Below are 13,739 nucleotides of genomic sequence, written 5' to 3'. Positions count from 1 at the left end.
CTACAGGTTAAATAAAATAATAGGGTTTTATGTGGGAAGTGACTAAAAATGACAGGTTCACAAAAGTCTGAAAAAGAGAATTCCACACATGCTGTTAAACCCATACACAACTGCTTCTTTAACAGCTCTGCCCTAAGAAGACATATCATTTCAAGTTCTGGGGATTTGGCTTTATGTACGTTATCTATGCTTTGCATTTTCTTATTAACAATTACTCTTTATCATGATATATTGCTTTTACTGTTGTAAACTACACTTGAGTATTTCTCTAACATTTTGGGTACTTTATATATCTGAAACCAATTCCTCAGGTGCTCAGTTCTTTTCGAATCCTTTGAAAACAGGATGTCATCTTGTGCACTGTAAACTCTATAAATGTCTTGAAACTGCAGCCCACTGTAGACTTGGATGAAAATTACACTTTGACAGGACACAGTAAGCTAAAAGGCACGAGAGAGAACAAGAACCAGTGAGGTGGAATGGATTTAAAGGTTATGAATGTAGTGTTGCGTTTAGGTTTTATCAACTGCAACTACGCTGTCAATGTGCTGTGATAGCATCTACCGACATTACATGGTGCTATGTACCACTATGTATAATACTTTGTAACATTCTAGAAATAATATAAATGTCTTAAGTTTATCATTGTGTTACCAGTGGGATGCCTCCGGGTCTGAAAAGTGAACCCAAGGCGAAAGTGTCTTACGCTTGCATTCTTTCTAATAGCCAGCAGGGGGCGACTCCTCTGGTTGCAAAAAGAAGTCTGATCGTATAGAAGTCTATGAGAAAATGAGCCTACTTCTCACTTGATTTATTACCTCAGTAAACATTATAAACATGAGTTTATGGTCTCAATCGCTAGTTTCAAGTCTTCTTCAATACAACATGATGTTCATTTAGTAAATTATGGTTCCATTTAGAGTCAAATAGACCATAAAGCAGGGGATGTTTTGGGCTACCTTGTGATTGACAGTTTGCTAACGAGAGTTGTCCGTGGGTTCCTCTTACAACTTTAACCCTTTCACAGTGTTTTCAGTTCATGAAAGTTAATTGAAACCTTTTGGCTCCACCCCTTCGTGTCACTTCTGATTGCAAAAAAACAACATGGCATGGACAAATACCAAGATGGCGACGGCCAAAATGCCGAACCCGAGGCTTCAAAACGGTAGTCCACAAAGAAATGGGCGACGTCACGGTGACTACGTCCACTTCTTTTATACAGTCTATGTGTGTTACATGATTATCATCCTTCCTCTCTCTGAACTCACACACATACTCCATCAACCACGCTTCGCCTTCTCTCTGCTACTCGTCTCCTCACACTGCATTATAATTACAACGGCCTCACATATTTGGCCATTATCACATGCGCGTATAACAGCACCAGTTTCCTTGCCTTCTCTCTTCTTTTCGCACTCTTGGCCCCACTCCGTTCTCTGCCTGCATCCTACAGTACTCCAGCTTGGCCTGCCTGCATAAAATGCTTATTAGCCTCTCAACTACTCTAATTGTACACTTCCTACATACATGAACTGTATGCATGCTTGTGGGCACACAACTCCTCAGATTCCACACACGTGTGCAGTATTTTCACAGCCTGGAAAATCACAGCTACATGGAGCTGAGCTGAGAGTATGCTCCTTTCATATGCTATATCAAGCCCATTAGAGGAGGTGAGGTGAGAATAATCACACTTTGACATGTGAAGACAGGAAGGCTGTGCAAAGAAAATCTATCAAGACCCCCATCCCCCCAATCTACAGTAAGAGAGATCTATTTTTTCTCCTTCTTCACACACGTCATGCACAGTGCTTGTGCTGGAGTCCAGAGGAAGGATGTTATACAGGATGGACATTAAGTAAGGTAGAGAAAACATAAAAATTGGTATTCTGTTCTGATTGTACAAACACTCATGTGATTAGCTGCTTCCTTACCTGGAAATTTCCAGTGTAGTCCTCGTCCATGTCTCCTTCTGCGCCCTCCTTCAGGGCAATAAGGATGAACCCTCTGAAATAGGAGGGGCTGGATGCACTCAGACTCACTGGATGGAATCAAACAAGAGTGACAACAAGCATCACTTGACAGAGAAAACAGCTGAACTACAATCCTCACAATAGCCCACTGAAGTGGGCTTAATTAACTACCTGCCTGACTGTATGCACAATCATCAAATGTTTCATCTATTTCTTGAGGATTTAGCTCAGATAACAGTAATTATAATGGTTCAGTCTCAGTCAGGCGGTATTTCCGGAAGATGCTTAAGAGTGTTTTTCTGCTTTTTGCAATCCAGCAGAAGATAAAAAAAATGTCGATTTACTTTGAGCTTTGGGGAGGTTTCGATTTGCTGTACTTGACAACTTTATCAGCATCTTTGGATAAAGTAAAACTTCAAAATGACTCATTTCTAGAATAGGTAATTGCAAAATGTGATTACAAGCTCCCCACTTGGAGCCAATTCAGTTATCTTTGGATGATATTAAATTAATTATCATTAAAACAGAAAATAATTAATTAACTGCAATGCAACATATTGTGGAGTCCAGAACAGCATGAGCCTTTTGAGATTCACAGAGCAGATGGCACATGCCCATTAACAGCTCCCAATAACTTCCACTTTAGACAAAAGCTTTGAAATAAGGGACTGCTGGCTTTTTAAAAAAATCTGTTTTAACTTTGAAAGAGAATACCAAAAAGCATGCATGAGTTTGCAGAGGGATTTAGCTTTATATAAACCTTTTTAATGCTTGCTCATAAAGGAGCTTTATCACAGTTGTCCACATTATAGGTTGGAAGTTAATTGTTGTCACCTTCGGCTTTTAAGATAAGATAAGATAGAACTTTATTAATCCCAAAGGAAATTCTTGTGCCAGAGAATTGCTCAAAAATACAACAAAATTACAACAAGTTCAAGTGTATAAAATACAAGTGTATAAAATAAAAAAGTACTATTTCTAGCACCAGTGCCTAATAGAATAACAATTACGTAAGATACATTTAGTAAAATGAGTAAATAAGATAAGATAAGTAAAATACAAAATGGTAAACTAACAAACAGAAAAATAAGTAATATTGCACATGTTGGACATTATTATTGCACATAATGAACAGTGATATTGCAAATGAGAATGTAAATAGTATTGCACATGATATTGATATTATATTTGTACTTAGTGTCCGGTGTTTTCAGCATTTTAATAGTTCAAATGCATATTTTCCTTTTTGGGATGCAGGATGGTAAATGGACTTTTCTAGTCTTCCGACCACTCAAAGTGCTTTTACACTAACATGTAAGCATTCACACACACATTCATACACTGATGGCACCGATGCTGCCTTGCAAGGTGCCAACCTGCCCATCAAGATCTAATCTAAACACTCATTCACACACCGATAGCACAGCACTTTGGAGCAATTTGGGGTTAAGTATCTTTGCTCAAGGATACTTCGACTCTTTACTAACCAAATATAGTTAACTTTCAGTGCACATACACTTGCAAACTTATTTGAAGTTTACACAACCTGCTCACCGTGGACTATAGTGTTTTTATTTCACATTGCGCACATAGTGCCAACAAACGCAGTGTGCGTAAATCTCTCGGATAAAACACCAACCAACCTCTGTATGTGCTCCCTGGCTGGTAGCTGTCCGGGTCTCCCTCAACGCGGAGGCGAAACTCGCTGTTGGTGTCCTTCCTGTTGCCCTGAACCCGCAATACCCGACTACAATACCCGTCTCCCCTCCCGGCTCTCTCGGAGGGCTCCTCGGTGAATGAAAACATGTTGCCCGCTGCGGTGGAGATGATGCACAGCAGGAGCATCAGCCGCGACTGTAGCCCGGTTGTTGTCATCATTCATGTAGTTGATGCGCGGAGAATCTTGTCAGAAACGCTCCTGTTTCACTCCTAAAATGAGGACCCCAACTTGCTGCACAACTGCTGAAGTAAGACCTGTGCTTTCTGCTAGGAGGGTAGATCCATCCCGGTGTGAGTATAGAGAGCGAGGAAGAGGAGGAGGACTGACTGGCTGTGCGCTCCGAGAGAAGTGCGCACTGGTTGTGTGCCGCTGGTTGGACTGAGCAAGAGCGCAGGGGTCCGAGGGAATAAGAGAGGAATGAGCGCTGTGTGGCCGTCTCCAAGACCACAGCTATTTACAAACACACTACGTGAAGAATACTCTGAACCAACAGACTGGGAACAAAGACAAACCAATGAGTGCTGAGAGGAGGCAACACGTTTGACATACTTGGACTGAACTCTGTGTGGTCGGTGTGTGGTCGGTGTGTGTGTGTGTGTGTGTGTGTGTCATCACTCAAGAGCTTTTACGGAAGACACGAACACACACACACACACACACAGAGGCACACAAAGGAATTGATAAAGCATGCTAAACGGTTGTCTAGGTGACTAATTAAATAAATAAGTGAGGAGTTGAAATCATCACCATCGGCTGGTCGGTGACTGTGCTGCTTTGCTCTCTATGTTCTTGGCTGCAATGAAATTTCCACATTTTAACTGAATTAATGGCAGTATGTGAGCTTCCACCTGATTTAACTCATCAGTGAGAGCAGGCAAGATAAGAAGGTATATATGCATTATAGTCAGATTCTAGTAAAGAGGGGTCATTCAGTCTTGTGAAGGGCTCATTGCATGGGTGGAAAAAAAGTACAAAATGCAAGTCTCCCTCAAAAATAATCCAAGGCACACTGTAGTGTTTGAACATTTCATTGTGTATGTATGTACAATAACATTTTATCCATACTAGCTGCATGTCTCTTGAGAGGCCTATGTCGGTCTGTCGTTCAGTCCTTGCAACACTTTGGTCCAGAATGAAATATCTCATTGACATTTCGTACAGACTTTCATGGTCCCCAGAGGATGAAGCCTACCTACTGTGGTGATCCCCTGACCTTTCCTCTAGCGCCACCATCACGTCAAAATGTATCCAATAATTTGTTTTAGGGCAAAATACCTGCAAAAAATCTTTGACATTCCCATCAACCTCAGCTGTATTTTGAGTTTTGAGCAAATACATTACGATTTCCTCCAAACTCATAGCCTTTAACGATCCCTCAGTTGTGATGATGGCATCGTTCTGAATCAAAGGATATCAAGTTTGAGATTTTTGGTAGGGAGCAAGGATTTTGAGTGTTCACTGTTTGTAAAAATAAACTAGAAGTACCACCTTGCGGTTGTGTGCCCCCGCCAACCAGTCAAGTTGAAGTTTACATCCATGTCTGTCCAAAATTTCATCACATCATCATGTTATCCATTAGACATTTGTGTGAAATTGCCATAATTTGCATGTGAATTCTTGAGTTTGGGTCAAAAAACGTGTTTTGTGAGGTCACAGTGACCTTTGACCACCAGAATCTAATCAGTTCATGCTTGAGTCCAAGTGGACGTTTGTGCCAAATTTGAAGACTTTCCCTTCAGGCGTTGCTGAGATATTGCATTCACGAGAATGGACCGGACGGACGGATGCACAGACAACCCGAAAGAATAATGCCTCCAGCCACGGCTATCGCCAGCGCGACAGGCATAATAAAAACTCATAACATGTTCAAACAAGTTTCAGATGAATTTGAATTATTGTTATTCTCAAAGCCCCTGGAGGAGTCACCTGCTGCATACATGCCTGTTAGAATTGGTTTCACATGATTCTTGGATGAAATGAAAGCTCTATCTGTCTCTGCTTTGTCTCTTTCATAGTAACAGACTGTATGTGCACACACGTTTTTTCTGCTCACCTTTAGACTTTTTGAATCAGAATAAATAATCAGAATGTCAATAGAGTTCAGGTACCACTCATGATCATGACAAAGTGCTCTCCATTAGGGAAAGTGTCCTTTGTGTCCAGGTACCGTGTAATTTAATTAATGATGAAGAATACACAAGTGTTTGGAGGGACATTTAACAAAGACATCCATGCACATTTGGATTATTCTTTTATATTACTTATCATCCTACAATGATTATTGATTGCTTGATTTAACTAAAAGCTCCTAAAATCAACCGTGTGTTGTTTTGCTCAGTAACAGAAGCATGGTGATTTCAAAAGCTGGACTTCACCCAACCTCTACCACTTGCTACCCATTTAAAGCCTTAATGTCTGAAAAACATAGTGGGTCTTCCTCACCTTCTTTTCTGCTTTTGCTCTCTCATTTTCTTTTTGTCTTCCAAAGCGTACTTGGTTTTGACAGCTGTCTGTTCAACACAGTTCTCCAGTCACTGAAATAAAAACATGACATGTTACACAACACTGGGTGTGAAGTGATAAACCAAAAAAAATGTTGTTGTAATCCCTCCTTTCTTTGCCTGTTAATCTTGCACAGGAGGAACGCTACATTTTATCCTTCGTGACATGTTCTTGCAACACCCCCAGAGTTTATTTCAGTCTTCAAAAGGGTCAGCAGGCATGTAATGAGAATGTAACCACTTCTGATGGGCAGTGACAAATGGAGTGGCGAGCTCTGTGCATCTACCGCTGGGTTGATGGATGGATGATGGGGGAGGAAAGGAGCGGAGTCCGGATAGCAGAACGCTACACCAGCAGGTGTCATGAAAGCGTTTTGTCTCACAGCCCTGCTGAGCTGAATCTCTTCACCACCTTCAGTCCTCAGGTTACTCCCTGCCTCTTCACAAATTATACTGCACACCAAAACAATGTCTGCAAGATCCTCACATCCCCTTTTACCAGTGGAAGGAAAATAGCTGAGGAAACAACACAGCATAACAGAAATTTCAAAGATATTTACCTCATTATATAAGGGCTTCATGGTCACCCTCCACTTTCTGAAAAAAAAAATAGATTTAAAGCTCTAGGTTGCTTTCACCACAGTACAGCTTTATACAACACATGTTCATATGTGCTGTGTCTCTACATTTGGAAACCTTTTGCAGTTTGATGGTTGTTGCATTCCTCTGACAAATTCTGTATAAGAATAAACAATTGTGAGCCAATAAACCAGAGTCTGCAGTTACTGACTTCTGTGTTACAGCACAGCTTTTTTTCCATACCCTCTGCAGAGATGACAATGTCTCAATGTTGTATTGCTTCATCATGTTAGAGAAGTAGTTTGTGACCAGGGGAATCTGCTTTGAATTCCCAAACCGGTCAATACAATCTGAGTGGTGAAGTTGAATGAGTTATGAGCTGTCAGTCCCTCAACAACTATTCTTGAGTTGCCCTTGAGTGGGGCACTTAGCTTCCAACAGCTCCAGGGGAGCTACTCAGAGGCAACAGTAGGAGACTGTGAATGTACTGCGTCACTACCAGGCACCGGTGTGTGCAACCAGGGATGTGGAAAACAGCAATGCTGAAAATAGCCTTCACTTTTAGTTGACCTTTTCTGGACAAAGAAAAAGTTACTTCAACTTTGTTATTATATTAAAACTGATTTTCATTCCAATGGGTGACACAAATGTAACTACTATTATGTAAAAAGTTTGGGGCTGGTTGTTAATAAGAGAGGATTCTTTAAAGAGGAATAAAAAATGCCACTAGCTTTGACCTCACTCACTAGAACGCATTTCATTAACTCACTCAAAAGAAAAGAAAATTGCAGCCTTTATACAGTGACAGAAAAACTAACAACACAATAGCTTAAAAACATACAGTATGATAGTTTGGTAAGGGGTAACATGAACAAAGAGTGACAGTTCCTGTTTATTAATAAAATCATGTAGAGAGGAAATAATGGGCAACAGCAGAGGCAATATAGACGCACACCCCAATGCAGTTGAAATGTTGGTAAAAAGATAGTAATGCAGCACTGGGGAGCAAGTTTAAGGATTCATGTCTGGTGTTGTAAAAGTGAAGTCTTTCTCGCCTCTGACATCAGTTTGACAGAACACATGTGGTCTGTGGATGTGGTAGTATCAGCACATGAGGTTGTTACTTTTGGTCTAGACACCCACTGTGTGTTTTCCTCTGTAGTGATGCCACGGTCTGCTGGTTCCTTCTGAAGTGGTCTCTTCTACTGCCACATCTAAGGGATCAGATCATAGGACGGGTTTCCAACAGCAGTTCTGCAAAAACAGACACAAATACTGATTTTAATCCCTGCCCACAACCGCTTTAAAAAACATGCTTTTCTTTCAGCTGTCATTTAAAATAAGAATTTTAGCTTATCTAATTTACTTTTATTACAGAGCATGACATAAAACACAGGTTATGCTTCAAGCTACATTTCAACATTTTGGAAAATATGCTTATTCACTTTCTTGCAGAGAGACAGGTGATAAGATTGATACAACTCTGATGTCTGTCCGTAAAAGCGAGCAGGCTGAAATGGGGAAAATCTACCTACCAGCACCTCTAAAGCTCACGAATCAACTCAATATATCTCATTTATTTAATCCATACAAAAACCTTAATGTGCCTGGCCAACAAATAGTCCCGCACATAACCCCACTTAAAACGGCAAACTGTCATTTTTGTTAAGACTAATGTTTCCAGTCTCTGTGCTAAGCTAAGCTAACTGGCTGCAGAGACTGTAGCAGGTTCAGTTTTAGGAAGGCTAAATAGCACTCCAAAATTAGGGTAAATTTTGGCAAGGAAAAACTGGCATGGCCATTTTAAAAGGGGTCCATTGACCTCTGACCTCAAGATATATGAATGAAAATGGGTTCTATGGGTACCCACAAGTCTTCCCTTTACAGACATGCCCACTTTATGATAATCACATGCAAATTGGGTAAAAACCATGCAGTTTTTGAATGCAGTATAAATGTTTTTAATCCAAGCTTCTCTGCGTTTGCCTTTTAGTGCATATTAGTACATGTGAGCGTGCCCCACAGGCTACCTCACGGCCGCTGCTCTGCACTGCGTTCATACGGCAGTTACAGCTGATAACACCATCCCAACCGACAGCGTCATCGCAGAAGCGTAGCACCCACCCTCCGGTTCCCCCTCAGGTTAACACTGTTAGCTTGCTCAGCACTGTTGCCGTTGTTTACACTGCGCTGTTAGCACAGCTAGCTCATGGATGTATAAAGGGAAGTGGATACAGCATTGGGGGCAGGCCCCAGTTTATTCCTATGAGAGTTGCTCAGGCGCGCATGAAGCCAAAATGGCTCGACTGCCGAGTGATAAAGTACCCGGATCTTCCGCTCCATAGGGCCCATAGAGCAGGCGCAGTAGCCTTTCCCTTAACTCCACCTCCCAGCCCTCAGTCTGGGGCTCATTCACAGGAACAGAGGAAGGGAAATAACTCTGGATTTGTCCATCAGTGCATTTTACAACTTTTAGGACTTATGATATAAATTAGGGCTATTCAAGTGTTTGTACTGGTGAGTGGATTTTCCTTAAAAAAAAACATCTCTTTCCCAGGTCAGTCTATGGGAAAAAAGTATTTTTGGGCCCAATGGCATCCTGTGACGGACATGGAAGTTGTTTGGCCACTACAAAAATTTGCTTCAAAGCCCGGCGCTCTTCCGTGGGGCTTGCACTAGCTGCGAGCCACCATGTTGGGAACCGTGTGGAGGCAAATAACTATGCTCTGAATTTCATATTGAGCATTTCTAATGTTAATTGTTCCCTTTGTTTCTGTGTGCATGTGTCAATGCATACAATAGGTGTGCATTATATGCTGTATGTATGTTAACAAGGGTATAATATACTTTTTATATCTTCATGAGGAAAATCTCATCATTATCCACTCTTTCTCCACACGCCTCTCAATTTCTCTACTCCTGCACAAGCCTTTGAAAAAATAAAAAAAACCTTGTGCTTTGTTGTTTTCTGTGAGAAATAGAGGTCAAGAGGGAAAATCAAATTAGGCTCTCATTTGATCATGGTGGAGCAGGAGAGCCTGCTCATTAAACAGCCGAGCCCCCCGCTGCCGAGTCATTAAGGCCATATTTACCACACAATAGCACTATATGCAGAGAACCTGAGAAGATCCGCCGGGTTGTTTCCACTTAATTTGAAGGAGAAAGAGAAGCAGTTAGAGGATACAGACAGGAAAGAAGGAAGAAAACTTCTCCTGTCACAAAGTTGTAGTCCTTGAGCATTAATTGCAATAATGTTTCAGAAATATATTTTACATTTACAAGCTGAAATGTATGAAGACAACTGACATATCCTGAACTTAAGTGCATTAATGGTGTTGATGTATATGTATTAAAGGACATGATGTCACTCAGCAAAGTTCAGCAATCTTGGTCTGCAGACAGAGTTAATGTCTTTATTTCCACCCTGCCTTCACGCATATAGGCTCCCCATCTACTGCTTTGGAGGTAATGCATTTTGATGCCCATCTAAAAGCCTGAGTGAAACATGTGCTGTTGGGAGGCCAGCAAGCGTACGGGGGCTATCACAAATGATTACAGTCAGCCAGAGGGTGACGGGGATCACCAGGTGCTGGAGTCTGCTGAGGCATTACTTATTGAATCCTGTCTTTAGCTCTTAGGAGTCCCAAGCCATATCTAAATGGCTTTGAGGAAATCACACACCCTGTCAGGAACTATTATGTTTCTGTCTCAGAAAGCGACCGTCTCAGCCAAAGTCTGCCACTAGTCTTTGGTAGGCAACAAAGAGTTTAGCTGCTGAAGACTGGCTCGGTGAGAACTCTGAATGTGTTTGGACAATGATATGTAAAATCGGGACATTACAACAAAAAAAACAGTCGATTAAGACAGTACTCTAATTCCACTAAACCGTTATGACAGGTAGGTCTGCACGATTATGGCCAAAACGATAATCACGATTATTTTGATCAATATTGAAATCATGATTATTCATAGATTTTAGGGACAAAATATTTTTATTGCAATTTCCGAATTTAAATAAACAAAGCGCTGCTTTCACTTCCATGTTGTGCTACATTCCAACTGTCAAAAACTATAAATGTGATCCTTTTACTTTGTTATTGTCATCTTTAGTGGTTATTTGCATAAAAACACACAATTCAAATGATTAAAAAATAAATGATTGTATTTTTATTTAAATATTTGCTGCTTAGAGCTAGTGTTGGGAAGTTAAAAAGGTAATATTTCTCTCTAATATCTATTTTATATTGCTTTGAAAACATCTTCAAACAGCTGGATTTATTCAAGTTTCACATTTTACAAGATTACATTTGAACGCATCATGATAGCGTTAGAATTTACCATCGCTCGATACACATTTTTACTTTTGAACGCACCATAATGTAACTCATTGGAACCTCAGTTAATGGAGCCGAGTAGCTCCGTGCTGTTGGCAGACGAGCCGGTCACTGTGATTACTCTGAGCAGCATCATGAGAATGAATTACAATATAAGTGATTAAGTTAGTTGTTCCAAATGTTTTTAAGGTTGTTCCTTCATGGCATATTTTGGACTTGCAGTTGTGACAAATTGTAGCTTTATGTCTTCTTCACTCACACTGAAGAACTTCCACATCAACGACATGTGTGTGTGTGTGTGTGTGTGTGTGTGTGAGAGACGTTACTGTGCTGCTGTGTGCCGCCGTAAAACCTTCATGTGGCTGCTGCACGTGTGTGTGACCGGCAAAAACTTGGATATATGAGACTGCTGAAAGCCGGCTGCTTGATTAAAGCAGCAGAGTTTTCTATGAGCGGAGCATGCATTTTAAATGTCAATATCAACGTCGATCATGTTCATTTAATTGTAGGAAGCCAAAATTGTGATAGTGATTAATATTTGATTAATTGTGCAGCCCTAATGACACGTATCAATAAGTTCTGTGTCAGGTCCTTAGACTGTACCTCTCTTCACAAGGCAAGCAAAGGAATACTCTCACAACAGAGGCACATTAGAGAAACCAGATATGACACTCAGGTGTCCTCAGACCTGATATTAGACACTATTATAAGCCATCTCACTGCACTTCACCAGATAGAATAAAGCAAAATGAGAAGGAGTCCATACACAGACTGAAAACCATACACAGAGAACCAGGATGATGTGTGTTTTAATAGCTTCATTATATCAATTTGCCAGCAATTGAACCTAAAAGTAGAATTGTTTATTGTAGATGTAGTACTTTGAATAACCTTGGAACCGGCAAAAGTATATTGCAAAAACCTTTCCAGTTTATATATATATATATTCAGTTATTGCCTCTACAGCTGACTCTGAACATCGAAATGCTAATACTTGATGTAAAACTGAATACAAATCTTTGATGACATGCAAATACTGACCATGTGAGTTCATGCTTGTGACAGCAAACATTTAGTTTATATCTCCTAGAGGACTGTGGCACACAATGTCCTTATAAAGTTGAAGGCCAAGATATCCAACTGTGTGAGGTCTGGTTTAAATGTCACATTAACATCTATGCTGTTTGTGCCATAAGTGTTGTGACATTCTCCAACACGGGTCCGGCCAACAGACTCTCACCATCATTCAAAATCTCGATCCTATTGTACAATGGGTCCGTCAATAGATCACATTAATTCACAATCTATAATGTTTTTTTTATAAAACTAACGGTATTATTTGTACCATCATGAGTTCAAGAAACTGATACTTAATGTTACACTTGTTTATGATACATTTTGTTAGTAGCATTTTCAAAGAGGCTTTGACCTTTTCTGTATCTCAGCCCCCACTTGCTGATGACCTTTAGCTAGGGAAACCGCACGCGTTATGCTGAAGACGCTCCTGTGTTCTCTCCTCTCGAATGTCATGCTCGGAAACACTTCAGGTCATGTATCTCTCATCTCAACACATCCCACTCCGTTACCACTCAGAACCATATAACACCTTATAATGAGGATGAGCTTAAAATAGAAAAAACACATACTACTTGGTAAGGTGTGTACTTTTTTTCAAACTAATGTCGAGTTTGACAGCACAGGTCACTGTGAGGCATCACAAGGCAGTGCAATAAATAACAGTACATGGTAGGGGTGGGCACAATAAAATGTACATATTGTACAATCCAACATGATAACTCTGCAAACATATTACATATGTGAAGCTTATAATAGGCTCGTTTGAGATGAGCCAGGCCTGCGCTGAATCGATCACTGGCGATCGGCGCACAATGCATGCCGGTTAGATTTGCATTTGACTTGATCCCGACTTGCTCTGACGTCATGCACACGTGAGCAACGACAACCTCACGAGATCGAGGCGGCAGCAGTTTTTAGAGCCAGGTGCTGCAGTTGCTCTCCAATGACTGCAAGACCCAAGGCATGATGGGAAACACCTGATCAAAGAGCTGATTGGATCTTAGTTTTGACAACAAATACCACATGTTGTAGAAAATGCCAACTCTCTGTGCAATTGTAATATCTTACACTAGATTGTAGGCTATTAGTCTCATGTTGTTAATGAAGGTTTCAAATGCTAAACATATATTGGGTGGTTGATAATAATAATTAAGGTTATTTATATAGCACTTATCAAAACGAGTGCTCATTACAAAGTGCTTTACAAGGCAGACATCAAAATAATAAATGAAAGAATCCAATGCCAGCTACATGCACATTTCCACATATATTTATTTACAAACAAATATAAATAAACCGTGGTCTGCAAACTACAAGTAGCCTACAGATCGGATCTAACAGGATGTAACTTTTCCTGTGACTTCCTGTAAATTCTGGTTGCTGGAAACTGTCCGACTTGACCGCAGCTTTTTGTCACCGCCCCCTGCCTGATCTTGTCTACTGTCCAGGCGAGGCGCAGTTCATCTCAGTCGTGCCTAATGCATTGTGTCAGACAGGTGATTCAACTTTTCGATGCCATATTTATTGGTGGTGACAGGATGGATAAAATAATAGT

The 13,739-nt window shown here is 40.6% G+C and overlaps 1 protein-coding gene across 5 annotated transcripts in view; it reads right to left on the bottom strand.

Moving 5' to 3' along the window:
- The window catches only part of spon1a (spondin 1a), a 138,596-nt gene that overhangs the window by 82,616 nt on the left and 42,241 nt on the right, over positions 1 to 13,739 (bottom strand). For 3 of the 5 annotated variants that reach the window (XM_074613713.1, XM_074613688.1, XM_074613705.1), the window contains 2 exons: positions 6,136 to 8,027; positions 1,935 to 2,041 (listed from right to left, as the gene is read on the bottom strand). In XM_074613713.1, coding sequence (XP_074469814.1) covers positions 1,935 to 1,964 — 30 coding nt within the window. In that variant the 5' untranslated portion in view covers positions 1,965 to 2,041; positions 6,136 to 8,027. Of the gene's footprint in view, positions 1 to 1,934; positions 2,042 to 3,616; positions 4,272 to 6,135; positions 8,028 to 13,739 lie in introns of those variants that run through there. The other 2 variants (XM_074613695.1, XM_074613680.1) reach the window with 2 other exon arrangements.

This window comes from Sebastes fasciatus, chromosome 2 (genome assembly GCF_043250625.1).
Source record: "Sebastes fasciatus isolate fSebFas1 chromosome 2, fSebFas1.pri, whole genome shotgun sequence".
NCBI lineage: Eukaryota > Metazoa > Chordata > Actinopteri > Perciformes > Sebastidae > Sebastes > Sebastes fasciatus.
The sequence above is the reverse complement of the archived record's forward strand: the minus strand, read 5'-3'. Positions and strand labels throughout refer to the sequence as shown.